General features: G+C 38.2%; 4 protein-coding genes across 4 annotated transcripts; 1 reads left to right on the forward strand and 3 right to left on the reverse strand.

Moving 5' to 3' along the window:
• Positions 1-82: 82 nt before the first annotated feature.
• LOC140789189 (UDP-glycosyltransferase 73C6-like) lies at positions 83-1,522 on the reverse strand. The gene has a single exon (XM_073138796.1). It carries the CDS (start codon positions 1,520-1,522, stop codon positions 83-85), a length of 1,440 nt encoding a protein of 479 aa, XP_072994897.1.
• Positions 1,523-4,082: 2,560 nt separating this feature from the next.
• Positions 4,083-7,902, reverse strand: LOC140789548 (uncharacterized). Its single transcript, XM_073139279.1, has 6 exons — positions 7,716-7,902; positions 7,607-7,646; positions 7,421-7,501; positions 7,141-7,330; positions 5,628-5,895; positions 4,083-4,605 (listed from the first exon to the last, which is right to left on the reverse strand). The coding sequence occupies exons 1-6, from the start codon at positions 7,773-7,775 to the stop codon at positions 4,390-4,392; spliced, it is 855 nt and encodes a 284-aa protein (XP_072995380.1). The 5' UTR covers positions 7,776-7,902; the 3' UTR covers positions 4,083-4,389.
• Positions 7,903-9,947: 2,045 nt separating this feature from the next.
• On the forward strand, positions 9,948-16,604 carry LOC140789542 (3-ketoacyl-CoA synthase 11-like). The gene is made up of 2 exons (XM_073139272.1): positions 9,948-11,474; positions 16,578-16,604. The coding sequence occupies exons 1-2, from the start codon at positions 9,948-9,950 to the stop codon at positions 16,602-16,604; spliced, it is 1,554 nt and encodes a 517-aa protein (XP_072995373.1).
• Positions 12,552-16,795, reverse strand: LOC140789543 (uncharacterized). The gene is made up of 8 exons (XM_073139273.1): positions 16,631-16,795; positions 16,334-16,567; positions 15,403-15,488; positions 14,545-14,691; positions 13,753-13,876; positions 13,316-13,602; positions 13,133-13,227; positions 12,552-13,001 (listed from the first exon to the last, which is right to left on the reverse strand). Exons 2-7 carry the CDS (start codon positions 16,518-16,520, stop codon positions 13,135-13,137), a joined length of 924 nt encoding a protein of 307 aa, XP_072995374.1. The 5' UTR covers positions 16,521-16,567; positions 16,631-16,795; the 3' UTR covers positions 12,552-13,001; positions 13,133-13,134.
• Positions 16,796-17,959: the final 1,164 nt, after the last annotated feature.

Genomic DNA, 17,959 nt, shown 5'->3' on the forward strand with positions numbered 1-17,959 from the left:
TATATGGCGACTAGCGAGACAAAGATAAAAAAAAAAGGTTCCTAGGAAGTAGGAAGTGATAGCGAGCTAAAATCCAATTAAGTTAACTATCGCAGTGCGAGATGAAGCGGAGCAGCTCGGTCAAATCTTTATACGACGACCCACCATCTTCCAACGCCTTCCTCGCCGCCTCTCCGAGCTCCTTCGCTTTCCTCCTCCTCTCTTCCCCTTCTTCTCCTCCATCCATCAACTCCCTCACCGCCTTCTCCACCTCCTCTCTGCCCACCGCCTCCACGGGCTTGTCCGCCATTATCCCCTGCTCCTTCCTCACCCCGGCGTCCACCCCGATCCCGAGAACATCCACCACCAGCCTCTTGTTCAAGAGCTGGTCGGCGAAGTGCGGCCATGCGATCGCCGGTAGACCTGCCGATACTCCTTCCAGCACTGAGTTCCACCCGCAGTGCGTCACGTATCCCCCCACCGCCGGGTGCGATAGGATCAGCGCCTGCGGCGCCCAACCCTTTATCACCATCCCCGTCTCCTTGTTCCTCTCCTCGAACCCCTCCTCCGATAGCCACCTCCTCACCGGCGGCGACGCCTCGGTGTTTTTTATCACGAGGATGAACGGCACCCCGGACGCTTCCAGTCCCATCCCGATCTCAATGAGCTGGTTCGGGAAGAGGTAGGTGAGGCTGCCGAAGCTGACGTAGATGACGGATCTGGGCTTCTTTCCGTTTAGCCAATCGACGCATTTCTGCTCGTCGACCGATGCTTGCCCGCCTCTTCTGACATGTGCAGCCAAATCCTTGCTGCTGAGGCAAAGCGGTCCGATGCAGAACACCTTCTTGTTCACTGATTCGATGTACTTGGCGATGGAGGCGCCTTCCAAGAAGTCGAAGCTGTTCAGGACGAAGCCATCGGTGGCTTCCTCGGACTCGAGCGTCTTCGTGTTGAGCTCCTCCCAACGCTGATCGACGAACCAGAAGGCCACCTCGTTGTTCGTGGCGACGATGTGGTGCGGGATTTCGGGGATCACGAAGGGCTCGGGGTTCTTGAGGAGGCCATGGGTTCGAGCCGCGTGGTAGCAGAGGAGGGCGAAGCAAGAGGTCCCGTGGAAGATTAGGCGCGGGATCTTGAGGTCCGAGGCGACGTCTTTGGTCCAGGGGTGGCACATGTCGGAGATGAGGCAGGTGGGAAGGGGTTGGCATTGGCGGAGGAGGGAGGCGAGGGGGTTGCGGAGGAGGGCGGTGGCTTGGAAGAAGAGAACGAAGTGGTCCTCGTTGTGGAGGAGGTCGAGGTTCTCGCAGCCGTCGGGGAGTCCCACGGAGGAGGCGGGGAAGGGGAGCTCAGCCAGGCGGAAGGGGAGGTGGGCGGAGAGGAAGCGGGCAGAGTTGACGGGGGTGGTGACGACGGTGACGAGGACGCCGCGGGAGGCGAGGAGGGTGGCGATGTCCATGGCGGGGATGAGGTGGCCCTGCGCCATTAGAGGGACGATCACCACGTGGGTCTGGGGATTAGAGGAAGCGAAGCCATTCGTGGCCATGGTCGAGCTCGGAGAGAAAGAAGAGGAGGGTTGGTGAGGAAGAAGAAAGAAATATTAAGTTGAGATTGAGAAAGAAGAGTAGGGTTGGTGAGAAAGAAGAAACAAATATTAAGCTGAGATCGCTGGAAGACAATACCTAAAGCTACGTACTACGTCCCATTATTATCTATGAAGATTTCAGAGGGACCCTTGACTGAATCAGAAGTTGGAAGATGCTGTCCCTGTTCATATATGATTAAGATGTAAGATGACTACTTTCCATGCTCTACTGACTACTGAGAGCTTAGTTTATGTTTGGCCTGGAGTTATCGCATTACAAACAAAAATGACCTTTTTTCCCATTTTGCAAAGAACATGCAAGTGTGATACCAAGAAATACAACCTAATCATCCCAAATTAAAAGGTATATAATTGTAAAACTAAACTAATACAGCAGTAAATGTGTCGGACTGCAAATTCGATGTAGTGTGGTTCGAATATGTGTATTTAACTCGTCTAATAATTTTGATTGCATTCAATGTGTGCATCTACTTATTTATCCTAATTTTATTTTGAGAAACTATATAAGATCGTCGAATTTAAACATGCGTGATAAATATTACTATTTATTCAACCGCTCGTCCAGATCAACGTATATAAGATCGGGTGCGCGAATCCCAATTCCTTATTAGTTTATAGCATCACTACCTATCTAACCACGTGTTATAATATACCTCTCATATAGTGCACAACATGTGATTAAAGATGCCGTAGACGTTCTCCGGTTCGAACTCTAAAATCATCAATTTATTTAAGACGGCACTAAATTTCCACTTCTCCCAGAAAGAATTACTACTCTAGTGTTTTTTTTATTACAAAATTGTCTCAAAGTTAATCATGTATACCGGAGGCAAAGGAGCAGTGAGGGTTTTCACTTTATTAATTTTTTTTCAATTAAATAGCAGGGGCAGCTGTTATATTTAATAAATAATTTGATTAGTACGAAAGAATATTTATAAAAAAAAAAGATTCCCACTCTCGAGCCATTGCATAAAGGCAAATAGCATCAAGTAAGTATTTTGTTATACATATATTGTTTTGCTTATTTACATATAATTGTTATAATTTTTAATCCAATTAATTCTTCTTTATTATTGCTAGGTTTTTATTTCCATTATAGTGATCGAATGAAAATTGGTTATAATGAAACAAATATTTTGAAAAAGAAGTCGTCAAAATTTTGATATAAAAAATATTTCGTCAGATCAGATCAGATCCTTGATCAAGGATACGATGTCTTGACAGATATCGACAACGATATAATAATGCAGCAGCAGCATTGACTAATAATAAAATTTCATAGAGGGCAACTATAATCTTTGGTATAATTTAAATTGACGAGAGCTACTGTAATTTATAGTTTAATTTAAAGAGGGTTTCTTCCGTGCTATAAAATTAATTTTTTATCAATTAATTTAATAAAGATCTAACAGTTAAGATCTTTAAGAGTATAATATGAATGAAAGATATTACCGATTCAGTAGGTAATTTTTTTTAGATATATAATTTTGCACATTATTTTTTAACAACTATATTATCTTAATATTTTATCAAAATAAGAGTATTGATTTCTTTTATAATTAACTTGATAAAAATTTAGTTACATTTTATCTTTTTGATTATTTTTTATCATTTATATATATCTCCTATTAGTTTAAGATTGATTTAAATTAAAATTTAATAAATAGAGATAGAAAATTATATTTAAATTGAAATTTATCTCCAAATAATCAAATTTAAATTATTTAATATTAAATGATATCTCCTATAATTAAGGCATAATTATATTTAAGAGAAAATCTTAACGGAAGAAAAAAAAAATGTAGAACTCTTTTTTCATACCATAAAGTTAATTATCTATCAATTTTGATGAAGATCTAATGGTTAAACTCTTCAAGAGTATAATAAGAAAATTAGAAAGTTAGGTACACATAAATAAATCTTTTCTCGGTACCGGATATAAAAACTGATTATTATAGCTATTGGATTAAGATTATAATATTTAAAGGTGCATTAAAATATTTGCCTAATTTAAATAATCAAGTTTTATTTTCTTTTTATATCATCCATATATGTAAAACATTGATTAATACTGATAAAATTATATAGTTTGCATTTTGATTATAATCTAAATATAATATGATTTCTTTTTTATATACGAGACTTCACCATCTTACCCTCGTAAGAATTTCGAGCTCTGCCACTAAATTCTAAGTACTATACAAAAGAAATCATAAACCCTGTATATTTTAGAAATATATATATATATATATAATTTTAGAATACAACTTCTTATTCCAAAATAAGAATTAAACATCATTATAATTTAATTATAGAACACAAACACTATTTATAAAAAATTATATTTTATATCACACCAACATAATTACTAATTTATCCTTCAAATATATTCTATCAATTTACTTTATATCACATCAAATATAATTATTACATACTTATTTTAAAATAAGAATAAATACAAATATAGCTATTACTAAAATTTTATTTTATTCAGAAATAATTTAAAAAATAACTATTCTAGAATTGATATTATCTGTAAAGTAAACCAGAACTCAATGTCCTCCATACATACATAACTAATGTATATTTACTTTCATGAATACTCCACCAGTTCCCAGCCTCTCGAATGGGTCACATGCAGCCGCCTGTAACTTGAAATATAAAAGAATGGCGTTTCTCAAGGGGGAGAAAAAAGGCAAAAGAGAGCCTCACGAAGATTCTTACAGATGAAAAGGAAATCTCTCTCATATGCGATATGTGCTAGACCTAAATTTTCTTAAAAATTTATACTAGCACGTCTCTCTGTCTTACTGTGTACCTACAGTAATGGTGAAAAAATAGAGCTTCAAAATGACAGCCAGAGCCAACTGCAGCAGAAATATCACAGCCACGATAAGGAACCATCGCTCCCCAGCAGATACGATATGGGCACGAAGGTTGACAGCAACAAAAGTTGCTGACATGAACCCGGCGACGCCAGCAATCACCCATCTGAAGATTTCCACTGGTACAATAGAGAGGCACTGCGACAAAGAAAAGGTGCTAAAAACGACACAGAAAAAGGTGCAAAAGGAACTGTTTCGCATCGAGACACTTGTATTAACAATATCAGATTGTTCATTTTTCTAACCTTACATTACATAGTTCCTCTCACATCCACTATATATTTCTATCTCCAGTTCTAACGAAGATGTAACATTCAATTTTTTTAATACCAGATTAACATCTGATGTAGTATAAAATCTAGCCACTTCAAATGTTACTAAACAATGTGTTTCTACCAAAATTTATATTCATCAGCAACCTTAAAAACATGCATAAATACATGGACACATTATTTTGATGCAACAGAAGGTTTCCTCTTTTTACAGTGTCAGTAATCATGACAGGATGCTATTTAAACATGTTAAAGCAGTTTTTGAACGCATAAGCTTAAAATGAAACATTCAATCAACAATGATTTATTCAGAGGATAATAATTTCAAGTTCTGACGAGTGCTCGTGAAGGATATCTACAGACTGAAATAAAGAACTCCTGAGAATGAGAACAGCCAAATCATCTGAATATAGAAGCTTCCACCTAACTACTATCATCATATAAAAATGACAAAAAAAACATTTCCCTACCCTGCGAAGAATTTTCTTGAGATTCCGATTTTAAATGTCATCAACGAACAGAAGATGTTGTGAAACATTAAAATGTAGCAATAACTCATTAAACTATAGCAATAACTCTTCAATGATACTCAGGCACATAGATGGTCATGATTTATCTTAACCACATTGTAGACAAGATTTTAACCGACAACCTCAAAAGTCAAAACAATACATATGTCATCTATGTGTCATGATTATCGATTGCAAGAGTATATGAGCTATTAATCAGATCTAGCCTTTATTAATTGGTACTGTCATGGCCAATGCCCGGGGCCTCATGTGCAGCCTCAGCTGCTTGAAAAGAAGTGGGATGAGAACTAGCTAACTAATGTACTCAGACACGAAATAACAGAAAATGAGAAAAAAAAATAGTATAGCTATAGCTTACCGAGGCTGGAATGAAGACAAACAGGGAGTATCCGTAAAGACACCAAAGTTGAACGAGTCCAGACGGCGCGGAGAAGTACTTAAGAATGATATATAAACCAAGAGGGACAAAGGTAACATAGCCATAGAATAAACCGGCAGACCAAGTGACCAGGTTGATATCATAGTTCCACTCTTTCTTCTGTAATTTGTGCGCCACATAGGTAACAAATGTTCCAATGGCAGCTGCTACAAATATCAGGGTAGTGCATATCCAGAAAGGTCCATATCTAACCAAAACATATTAAAACTGTAAGCATATGAGTATAAAAAATTACTTTAGGATGTTCGGCAAGACAAGTGGGATGAATATCTGCAGAAGGACACTGTAAGAAGATGGCATGAATTTCAAATAAATAAAGGACTCACAAAAATATAGTTAAATTAGAATATCAAGCGTGATCATGCTTTGACTGGTTTATTTTATTAGATAAGAAAGAACTTTCTTAGTCAGAGTACTAAAAATAACAGCGAGATGGTAAATATACTGATTTCCAAGCTCCAAAGTGCAGCAGCACAGATGACAAACCAGACTAGCCACGAGATGAAGGTACAATATAACGAAAATCACCAAATAAAAGAGTTAGTATTACATGAAATACACAAACAGACTAGAAGAAATATAAATGATTTATTGAGGAAGATAAGCGCAAGTTCACAGAGTCCTGAAGAATGAGCAGGAAATAGGACTCTTTATCATCTTTCTTAAGTCATTTCCCATATGAGTTGCATCTCAATCTCAGGCCAACGGTTCGTGCATATATCCCAATCTCTATCAAATTAAGTCAAAAAATATGATAGATGGCCACAAAATGTTTGTAATTATCGCTGCCCTTGTAACTTTTGTTGATAATGAAAATCTATCAAACAGTATTGTTCTGAGTGCCAGAGCAAAATAAATGGAAATAGAGCTGACAAATAAAGGTAAAGAAACGAAATTTGCAGGTTCAATATGCCATGGCATATGCTGCTGACCAATTGATATAGCTATGCAACTAGAACATATGTACCATTCTGCTTGTCAAGAGACTCAAAACTACGGGTGTGGAACCTAGAATGGTGCAATATTTTTCTAGCCTTACACAAATCTAAGCATCCTAATCTTACTATGCATGCACTAATCATCACTTAAGTTCTCTCGTCCATCCTATAAAAGTTCACATTTCAATGCGAGATTGTTATTCAATGAGTTCTGAAGTTTAAATCGATTAGTTCTATGAATTAGGGGGATGATCGATCATCTCGCATTAACCATTCACCAAACAAAACTATAGTAGCATAACAAAACAATTCATACAGAAATTAAAACCAACAAATAGAGGGGAGGAAACAAAAACAAGAGCATGAGACCGTAGTACCATACAAGGTAATGCAAGGTATACCACGGATGTATATAGCATTCTACAGCCTAATGACATCATAAAATCATGACCAAATCTATGCGAGAGTAGATCGATAGAGGAATAGATACGTACAAGTCCGGATTCTCCGACGTCTTCTCATTGAAGGCTCCCTTGAACGGGAAAAGCGAGTCCTTAATCCGCTCCAATACATCCGAAGTATCTACGTCAAAATAGGGCTTGTAAGCCCCTACCGTGAACCTCCGGAACCACCCGCTCTGCTGTGGCTCGTCGGAGCTCCCCTTCGCTGGCTTCGAGAAGGTATCTGCCCGATCCAATCAAAAACTCCAATTCAGATCTCGATCCGGAACACAAGACGCAACAAGAGAAAGCGATCTAGATCTAGGTATCGTACCATCGGCATCTTGCGGGGGGCGGAAGACCGCGGATATCTTGCCCTGGGCCTGGGAAGGCGGGAAGGTCTGGAGGTTGGACTCTGCAATGGTACCAAAGGAAGTAAGAATCGAGAATGGGAACGAGTGAGATCTGAGGAGATGACATGCGGGATCGAGAGGTGAAATCCAAATCCTCAAATCCTCACCTTGGAACTTGACGGGGACGTGATCCGGGGAGGAAGCAGCCTGATGAGAGAGAAAGAGGTGAGAAGGAGATCGGAGAGAGGGAAAGGAAGAGGAGGGAAGTAAGCATACCGGGACGGAGTCGGAGACCTTCTGGTTATCGATGGTGCTGTAGCCACCGCCGGACATCATCTTCGCTGAGGCTTCTTCTCCACTCGGATCGTTTTGTGGAGAGAGAGAGAGAGAGAGAGAGAGAGAGAGAGAGAGAGGTTTCTCTCCAACTCGCTCTGTAAACCAAATTGGTCTGCAAACGAAGTAAATAAATAAATAAATATATTACGGTGTTAGGGAATAACTAAGGCACGCAAACTTACTGTTGTTCATGAAGTGAACCCCACTAAGAAAGCGGGTTGGGTTGGGCCGGTGGGAGTTAAAATGGTTTATTGCAGCAATTTTTAAAATAAAAAAAATTGCAAAATTCACCGGAATGAGGAAGCAAACTTGATTTTAGAATTTACTAGGAATAGGTGCTGAGCTCTTAACTAGTTGTGTTTCTGAGTTTTATGGGTTATTTTATCTTAGTTTGATGTTTATTTCTTCATATTGCGTTAGAAATGGAGCTGTTTTCAATATTATTTTTTATTTAAAATCTATCTATCTATCTACCTAAGAAGAAGAAGAAGAAGTAGTTCCAAACAGTTAGTGAAATGCATTACTTCGTGACAGGAGGTCATGGCCAATTTATTGAGCGGCGGAGTGCTGGCCCGAGAACTAGTTATTTTGTCTGAGTCTATGAATTAGCCTACGCCCTTTGCACTTGTAATCAATGAAATTAAAAATAGAAATAAAAGATGCATTCACTCATTTTCAACTCATTTCATCGGGATCTCGCATGAGTATATAAGTGTAGTAGTTGAAAATAGAATCTTAACAATGAATTTTAATTTCTCAATTGAAAATGAAGCAGAGAGAACTCAGAGAAGCAAAAGTAGTACGTCTGCCACCAGTAAAATATATAGTCAACACGCATTTGGGGCATACATAATGGAGTGCTCAAATGCCGACCAATACCCTGAAAGATTTCATCTCAATATGTTTATGTACTCACGTTTGTTAACGATCGAAAATTGTATTTATATTTCTCTCCTCTTTTGTTACTCGCTCTTGTGGAGTTAATTATGAATCAAGAAAACGACCAGCTAACTAAGAATGGAACCCACCTTGTTTACAGCTCCCACTCAGTCCGCTATCCTTTCACAATCAACGTTTTTAATAGCTGTATTGTTATTATTATTACTACTACTACTTTAAATGAAAGCTGTAGCCCAATTTAAAAGTCAATCTGAAGATCTAAACTCAGCACATCGCTTCATTTGAATCTTAGGTACAATGTTGATTGTTTTAATCCTCCCAAAATATAAAATTCTCTACTCATTTAAGTCACTTTTGGAGTCTTTTCGATTCTCTATTAGTTTAAGTTTTTAGAGCAGATCACCACGAGTTAAAAATTATCAGCGAAGCAATTGTGAGACAGCATTTGATGAAATGGATTCTTATATGAGTTATTGGTTGCCATTTTGACTGTTTCATATGAGCATATAGGATCGATTTAAAGTCATCGACTTACATTTGCGAGTACTTTCGATGCAGACGTGACTGCTGTTCGTATCAGCAACGCACGTCCGTAATCTAAAAGATAAAAACGATGCTGCTTGAAGAAAAGAAGAAACAACATGCGATGAACCCGAAATACGCGGAAGGCGTTAATTTCCCGGCAGAGGCCGACCGAGAATTCGGTCAAAGCCCAACTGCGCCGCCAGATTTCAAATAGCTCAGCCTTTTCCCGCATTAATCGTTAAAAACAGCCCCTAGAAAAAAGATGGAGAATTAGTAAACTGGAAGCTAGAAAGAAAAAAAAAAAAAAAAGAGAGAGAGAGAGAGAGAGAGTTCCTCTTGAGTGCTATAAATCTCTCTCAGATCCTCGTGATCTCTTAACAAATCTTTAGAAGTCTTTTGGCTTTCTGTGATCGAATTGGTCATTTAAGGTTAGCATTAGGATCCTGGTTACTGCAAAGAAAATTCTAATTTTCATGAGATCTTTTTTTCTGACTTAATTGTGTAGACTGCTGTATGATTTTTTTTTTTTTTTTTTTGTTGTGGGTTATATCTCAAGTTCGTAATATCTGCTACAGTTCTTATAGGATTCTCAAATTCAAAGCTCATTAATCGTGAATGGCTTGCATGCAAATGTATTGGTAGCTAGGAATAACTAATATACTGCAACTGATCTGGGTTTGTGATTATCAAATTAAAACTTCTAACTTTCTGCAGGCCTGGTGATTAATTCATTTATCCTAGCTAGACATGGCTGAATCAAGTGATGAACAGAGATCACAGACTCCATTAATCCAGAAATCCTCAAACGATCTCCCGGACTTCAAACAATCCGTCAAACTCAAGTACGTCAAGCTTGGCTACCAGTACCTCATAAACCACGGCATGTATCTCATCCTTCTCCCCTTCCTGGCCTTCGTTGCCACCCACATCTCCACCTTCTCCTCTCAAGACTTGCATGATCTATGGGAAAGCCTCCAGTACAACCTCGTCTCCGTCCTCCTCCTCTCCACTCTCCTCGTCCTCTTCTCCACAGTCTACTTCCTCACCAGGCCCCGGCCGGTCTACCTCGTCGACTTCTCCTGCTATAAGCCCGACGAGAACAGGAAATCCACCAAGGAGATATTCATGCAAAACACCAAGGATCTCGGCGCATTCACCGACGCAAACATCGAATTCCAGAGCAAGATCATCAAAAGGTCCGGCCTTGGCGACTCGACGTACCTACCGGAGGCCGTCTTCAACGTTCCTCCTACTCCTAGCATAGCCAAGGCAAGAAAGGAAGCACAAATGGTGATGTTTGGAGCTCTTGATGACCTCTTCGCGAAGACCAACGTGAAGCCTAAAGACATCGACATCTTAATAGTCAACTGCAGCTTGTTTAATCCCACTCCATCTCTCTCTGCTATGATTATAAACCATTACAAGCTAAGAGGTAACATATTTAGCTACAATCTTGGTGGAATGGGTTGCAGTGCGGGCGTGATCTCCATCGATCTCGCGAAGGATCTCCTCCAATCTCACCCGAAATCTTATGCTGTCATCGTCAGCACGGAGAATATTACGTTGAATTGGTACACCGGCAATAACCGGTCGATGCTTCTCCCGAACTGCTTGTTCCGGGTCGGCGGCGCCGCCATTCTTTTGTCTAACAAGTGCACCGACCGGTGGCGGGCGAAGTACCAGTTGCTCCACACTGTTAGAACCCACAAGGGTGCAGACGACAAATGCTACACTTGTGTGACCCAAGAAGAGGATTCTGATGGAAAGATTGGTGTATCTCTTTCAAAAGATTTGATGGCAGTAGCAGGAGATGCTCTAACGACGAACATCACAACACTGGGTCCTCTTGTCCTCCCCATCTCTGAGCAGCTGCTCTTCTTTGCCACAATTGTAGCTAGGAGGGTCCTTAAGATGAACGTGAGGCCATACATCCCTGACTTCAAATTGGCGTTTGAGCACTTCTGCATCCATGCAGGGGGGAGAGCCGTTCTTGATGAGTTGGAGCATAATTTGAACTTGTCCAAGTGGCATATGGAGCCATCTAGGATGACGCTTTATAGATTTGGGAACACTTCGAGTAGCTCGCTTTGGTACGAGTTGGCTTACAACGAGGCTAAGGGAAGGATCAAGAGAGGGGATCGGACGTGGCAGATTGCGTTCGGATCCGGGTTCAAGTGCAACAGTGCGGTTTGGAAGGCTCTCAAGACGGTGAATCCGAAGGAGGAGAAGAAGAACCCTTGGATTGATGAGATTGATGATTTCCCTGTGGTGGTAGCGTAAGGTGTTTGTGCTTAATATTTGTTAATCTCTGAGTGGTGAACGTTACTGTCTTTCTATTTCTCGTTGTGCTGTTGTTGTCATTACTTTGATTGTCCAATAAGCTGTTTGGATATTTAATTGTAAAAAAGATTACAGTGGCTACTTCTTGCTTATAATTAATGATATTTTATTTTTGCAACATTGATATGATCGACCAGTTAAGTATTTTGCACGTAGTGTTCTCTCCGAGGAGGGGAAATTTAAACTAAGCTTTTTTTCTTTCCAAAACTTGGCTTCCTCTCGCCACGTAGTTGACTGCATGAGAATATAGTAGCAGAGGTTTTTTTAAAAGCAAGCAGGAAGCCTATGACTATAGCTGGTACGGTCGTGGGCGAAAAAGGACTGGATCGTCGGATTGTTCGAATTAAATGTCTGGGACTGGGATACTTGTGATGCATGTGAGAGGAAGTTGTTCCTCAATCCTGACTACTGAGGGATTGAGAACTTTTCCGATCTCTATTGAATTTATACGATATTTTTCTTTTTTGAGGAAATTTATGATGCATGATTACAGGAATCAATTTATTTATTAAGTCATTGTTCCTTCCCCAGGCGTTTATTCAACGGTAGAATATTCATGTGGTTTTACGGTACAAAAATATCTCACCATCTTTCTCAATTAGCATATATAAATATACAGAGCAATGATTCCATTAGTTATTGAAAATAATTTTAATCTTTTGTTAACTTAAAAGGATATATGAGATATTTTACATATGTGACTAGATTAATTGATAAAAAAAATTAAAAATTAAGTATTTTTTATTGCTTAGTCTTATAATTATTTTCTTAATAATAAGAGTGTCAATTTTTATTATTATTTTAGTTTTTTTATAAAAAAATGGATAGCTAAGAAATAAATAAAATATAACTAATTTATCCTTATAATTTAGAAAAGTGATCTGATTAATTTTATTCGATATCATTTAATTTCAATTATTCGATTAGGAGAGAGAAATTAATAGCTCTTATTAAATCATTTAGCAAATATATATTATATATACTAAACGATGCTGAAACAAGTCCACAGGATTAAGAACTGGCTTCGCCACCAAAAATACTAGTGATAAGATCTCATAACAAAAGGTACGGATAGGATCCTCAATTTATACAAGAGTAATACTGAAGAAATATGTTGTTTCAGAGAGTACATGGAGAAAAATTATCCCAGTAAGAATCTTGAACATTTACAGAGCGATCACATGTTAACTGGGCGTCAAGATTTTGTAGCCATACCAGTTAATCAGTGAAATTCTTCTAGTGCCCACTGGCACAAATTAAGAACTCATTAAAACAGCTACAGCGAGGAACCACGTCGTACTTATGGAGGCTTTCAGAATGCTATTACCAGTATATCTGGCAATTCATATAATTGAGAGTAGAATCATGGATTGCTTCATTATAAAGTATACTCAAAGAGGCCTCCAACCATGAACACCACGGAGACTTATCCAGCACAATTAACCAGCAGATCCCACTTTCCTGATACAAGCACAACACATCCTGATATTTATTTGCCATACAACAACAACAAGAAGCTGTAGATCCTAGCTATTTGGGGTCTGCATGATGCTTTTCTGACATGAGAAGGAAAATTATTTTAGCACAATTACCTCTAAAGTAGCTTCAGCAACTTCAGACGCTCTTCATGCTCCGGATCCAACTTTGGTGGCGTGTAACACCCATGAAGGTCTTCTACCACATATTCCTACAATATTAAAAGGTGGGTTAAAGGCACATGATATTCAAAATAAAAGAGAAGGCAGAAGAAAATCAATGTTAGAGAGTATTCCTGCCTTGGTAAGCTCCCTTTTGGTCAGGATGTGATAGTGTCTTTGCCAGATCCTTTGGATGGCCATAGTTGCTGCTAGGAAACCATAGGCGATTCCAAGGATGGCAAAGACAACAACAAAAATAACGACCAGGGCAAAGCAAGCCTCAATTGAAGCAGGGAAGCAGTCCAGAATACCCCACCCATAGCAGCAGTTACGGCATCCAGTCATGCAGGGATCATTGTTATTAATTGATGAACAGTGAAGTATCAGTCCAAAAAAGCCAAGCAGCACAAAGAATACTAAGACACCTGCAACATTATTCTCAAATCAAATAATGACTAGACAGTGCAAACCATGCAATATGCTTAGCAGGAAATGATTGCCCAAAACATCTGACTTTTCCAATTCATAAGAAAATGCTCAATGAATTTCCCAAGAAGAATCATATTTGTCTGGACCTATGCAGTAGTAAAAGGGTATTGGATGCTTTGATAGTATTCGATCCCAACCATCAGTGAAGCTGTTCCTGAAGCTGCCGTTTTGGTCTAAGAAGTACGCAAAACCACCAATGGTAGCAATGGTCTGTATAATAAAATAAGAAAAAAAACAGTGCTCACAATTAAATCAGAAATGCTGACCACGTAGACAGCATAGTCACCTTAAGATTAGAAGCCTAAATACATTAATCCATACACACTAACATTATTGCATATTCACAAATTTAGAAAATAATGGAACACTTACATACTTTTTGCTATCACAGACTTATCAAGAAATTCAACTACCAACTAACCTAGCAAACACAATTTCAAAATTGATGTGCAATAGTTCAACAAGACAGTTACTGGAAACAAACTACAGGCTTTGTTATAAACTGTTCATTACATTATAGATGCAAGGTATGCAGCTGGAATGTCACACCAGGGAAAAATACTCATGTCCAAATCAATTATCAACAAATTTGTTATACTCCTAACTGAAGATTTGTTGTACTTTAACGGCTACTATGGTGCAGGATAAAGCAACTGGACTAGTAGTTCATCCTTCCATTGTTCTAATGGATGCAATCTATTTGTGGCTTGTTAGAATAAATTTTTGAGGCCAGAATGTGTTCTTTATTTGACAAGGAAATTCAGCCATTTTCATCACCTGTTAATTAATTAATTAATCATCTTATAAGCTAATATATCAGAGTTTAACCATCAAAGTGATCTGCATCAAAAGATAAATTCGTCAGACAGTTCCCTTACAGTTTGTACAGCTAAGAATACAAGGAGTACATCTCTTGCAACAAAGATCCGAAACTTCATTTTACGCCAGGAATAATCTTCCAACAGTTCTACTCGGAGATGGAACTGGGCCTTGCATGTTGTGCAGTGTGAGAAGGCAAAACCTTCCTGCAAATATGCAATGTGATATTAAAGATTGAATTGCCAACTAACCAATATAGAATAATTAATAATAACTAAGTGTTTGTAACTAACAAAGATAAAAGTGAATGAGACTTAGTTAAGAACAAAGAAAGAACTACCCTCCGTCTCTATCGTGAACCTCATCTTAGTTGATATTAAGCATGATGACCCAACTTAAGTCTCCACAATTTACCAAACATGGAGGGGCCATCAGCCATTTTTGGGGTTTTGGCTCGAGGCTCATCCTCGATCTTTATTTGAAAAATATGGCCCAGAGTTGGTGGATGGTTGAATATCAGTCATAATGGAAAGTAAAGGAGACTCCCATTCTTGTAACTGTATCAGCAGTCCTCTCTATCAGCTAGAATGCACCACTAATTTGGTGATTGAGATTGAGCTGGTACTTGAGAAAATAAGGACCCTTTCCGTCAAGAGATATTATAAAAAGCCTCCATAAACACTATTAGAATAGAGTTGTTTCACTAATTTTACATTGCCTTCAGATCTCAGTACATCCAGTCCCTCAATGTGTTCCCTCGGGAATATTGATGGTTTTCCTTGTAGTGATGTAATCGATATATATCACTTGGCCATGCATTAATTTTCTTTTCTATATGAAAACCTTGCATCCAAGATGACTATTTGGATAACAGAAGGGTGGTATTGGTACAATATAGACCCGGGAAAGAATGTTACCTTCACTGCCCGCCAATGGTCAAGGCATGAACGGTGAACAAATTGCTGAGTGCCTTTGCACATGCAAGGAGATATTAACTCATCACCTACATGAAGCAACAATAACACTGGTCACTAGCACACATGAAACGGATTGTAAATACCAAGAGTTTATCTGCAGAATAACATTATACAAATTACAAATTACCAAGCATGTATTGAACACCAAACAAGTTTTTGTAATAACATTGTAATATAAAGTTCAAACAAATCTATAACACTACATTCTAGAAGTGTCCCATGACACCAAGATTAGACTTCCACATTGTTCCTCTTATTTCAGCCATTGCATGAAGCATCCCAATCAGAATACCCTCAACCTTCCTCATTCTGTCTTCCCTTCCTTTTCCTATATTTCCTCAAGTTTCAACACTAAATCAATAAACATGATCTGACAAATGTACTCCATTAGCATGATATCGGTGACACATGCTTCAGTCAAGATATATTTTACCAGCACCAAAGAATGACCGCTGTGCAAGGATCATAATTCACCCGTTCCACAATAATAGATGATTCACACCTAAGTAGGTAAGAAAAATAGAGAATCTTTTTATGACACAATTTGTGATGTGCTCGTGACATTGCAGGATTTTATGGTATAAACAATTGCCGTGTTGCTCGTGTCAGAGATATAAAATACAATTCTACAATTCATGATATGATTTTTTTTCTCACCGAACTTCATCTCCATAACACGCCATTACCGACTTCCAGTTAAGGAAATACTATTTCCTTGAGCTAAATAAAGAGTAAGATATCCGATACATCAGAATTTTGACTGAATAGAAGCAAAAAAACTGCAGCTAAACGCATTAAAATTAGCTCAAACTATATGAATTCACAAAAACCTAATCGGAATCGGTCGAGATTCCAAAAAAAAAAAGGTTACCAATATCTGAATCGGATTCTAGGCAGATACGGCAGCACGCAGCCGAAGACGCCTCGATTTCCTCGTCCTTTATCTCACTCGAGCTCCCAATAGACGATTCGGCCTTCTCGGCATTCTTCTGGAGAAGGGGATCCGAGTCGTTCGGATTCGCCTCCTCCTCTCGATCCATCTGCGACTCCTTTTCCATCCAAACCTATTCAATTTGCACCCGAATCCCTACGATTCCCCGCAGCCCTAAAAATAGCCGAAATTAACCAAGCAAATCGGATGAAATGAGAAAAATCAAATTGATCCTACCTTCTGAGAAATCTTCGATCGTATGGAGAAAAATTACAATTTTGGGAGGGCTTGAGAAGAGAAAAGAGGATTTCGATAAGGTGACGACGAGAAGAAGTCAGGACTCGGGAGACGACCATGCTTGGTCTTGCGGTTTTGGTCTCAGGCTAATGCATGCTAACGTGCGCTAGGCGAGTGCGCACAGTAAGGAGCTTAAAAAAAGCCCGTTCGAACCCGGCCCAATACCATCCCCCATTCGGGCCGGGCTTTATTGGTACCCTTTTCCTCTATTGTGAGAGGATTTCATATTTTCATCTTTCCAGACTTTTATCAAAGAAAAAAAAAAGAAAAAAAAAGAAAAAAAAAAGAAAAAAAAAAGAAGAATCTTTACATAGACTTCCCAGTTGCCACCTAGGAATAGAAGACCATTTGGATGAGAACTTTGATAGTGGGTTAATTACACTACACACCTTTAACTAGTATCTTATTTTTATATAGATTCTAATTCTTCTTATTTAATTTTTTATAATATTTAATCTTGTTAACTATCTAATATCTTTCACTCTCTTGACGAGGTTAATAGAAAATATTAAGGAGATATTTAGTTGAGAGCTTTTCTAAATACTGCATTAACTATTTAATCTAAAAATTATTATTTGATTTGGTGTACTAAATCTAAAAAATAATATTTTTAAAAAACTAATTAGACCTAGATGTAGTTTTTTAACATTCACTTGGATTGAATGATAGCTAAAAGACTGCATCTAGCCACCCCAATCTAACTCATGTTTATTCCAACTCCGACTCCAACCATCTCTCTCCTCTCTTCTTATTTCCATCTTAAATTCTAACTCTTCTTTCATTTCCTCTCCTTTTGTTCTCTTTTATGAAATATAACTAACAAAATATATGTCTAATAAATACAACGTTATAAAATATAATCAACCAAATAAGTCATTTATTTGTTTAGAAACAATATCTAGAAAATATGTACATCTTAATACACATAATTTCTAAACACAATAAACTAGACGACCCATAAGTAATCATTTTATCATCGACATTTCTTTTTTCCCCTCTAAATTTAAAGTAAAATAATCTCTAGAGCATATATAATTAATCACGTGACAATTATTTAATAGAAAATTTTAATAGATAATTAATGAAATGAGTTTTTAAGAGGTTTTACGTAATAAAGTGAAGATGCCGTAAAAAGATAACTAAAAAGGTGTATACGAATCACTGAGGAGCGATAGTTCGAGAAATCTAAATATAACTACTCATTCAATAGTTGACAAATATCCAATACTCCAAATGAATTTTGAGATGGGTAGGATCCGTAGATATGTG

The sequence above is a fragment of the Typha latifolia genome, chromosome 5, assembly GCF_019914945.1.
Source record: "Typha latifolia isolate L0001 chromosome 5, TyphaL0001v2, whole genome shotgun sequence".
NCBI lineage: Eukaryota > Viridiplantae > Streptophyta > Magnoliopsida > Poales > Typhaceae > Typha > Typha latifolia.

What these genes read in the sequence shown, in the direction of transcription:
- LOC140789543 (XM_073139273.1), bottom strand. Translation starts at nt 16,520, where the DNA reads ATGGAAAAGGAGTCGCAGATGGATCGAGAGGAGGAGGCGAATCCGAAC. An exon ending in TATTCTTAGCTGTACAAACT is followed by an intron (nt 13,877 to 14,544) that starts GTAAGGGAACTG and finishes TTTATTATACAG; the next exon opens with ACCATTGCTACCATTGGTGG. An exon ending in ACCCTTTTACTACTGCATAG is followed by an intron (nt 13,603 to 13,752) that starts GTCCAGACAAAT and finishes ATAATGTTGCAG; the next exon opens with GTGTCTTAGTATTCTTTGTG.
- LOC140789189 (XM_073138796.1), bottom strand. Translation starts at nt 1,522, where the DNA reads ATGGCCACGAATGGCTTCGCTTCCTCTAATCCCCAGACCCACGTGGTG.
- LOC140789548 (XM_073139279.1), bottom strand. Translation starts at nt 7,775, where the DNA reads ATGATGTCCGGCGGTGGCTACAGCACCATCGATAACCAGAAGGTCTCC. An exon ending in AGGTCTCCGACTCCGTCCCG is followed by an intron (nt 7,647 to 7,715) that starts GTATGCTTACTT and finishes CTCTCTCATCAG; the next exon opens with GCTGCTTCCTCCCCGGATCA. An exon ending in CCCCCCGCAAGATGCCGATG is followed by an intron (nt 7,331 to 7,420) that starts GTACGATACCTA and finishes TGGATCGGGCAG; the next exon opens with ATACCTTCTCGAAGCCAGCG.
- LOC140789542 (XM_073139272.1), top strand. Translation starts at nt 9,948, where the DNA reads ATGGCTGAATCAAGTGATGAACAGAGATCACAGACTCCATTAATCCAG. An exon ending in ATGATTTCCCTGTGGTGGTA is followed by an intron (nt 11,475 to 16,577) that starts GCGTAAGGTGTT and finishes CCCTAAAAATAG; the next exon opens with CCGAAATTAACCAAGCAAAT.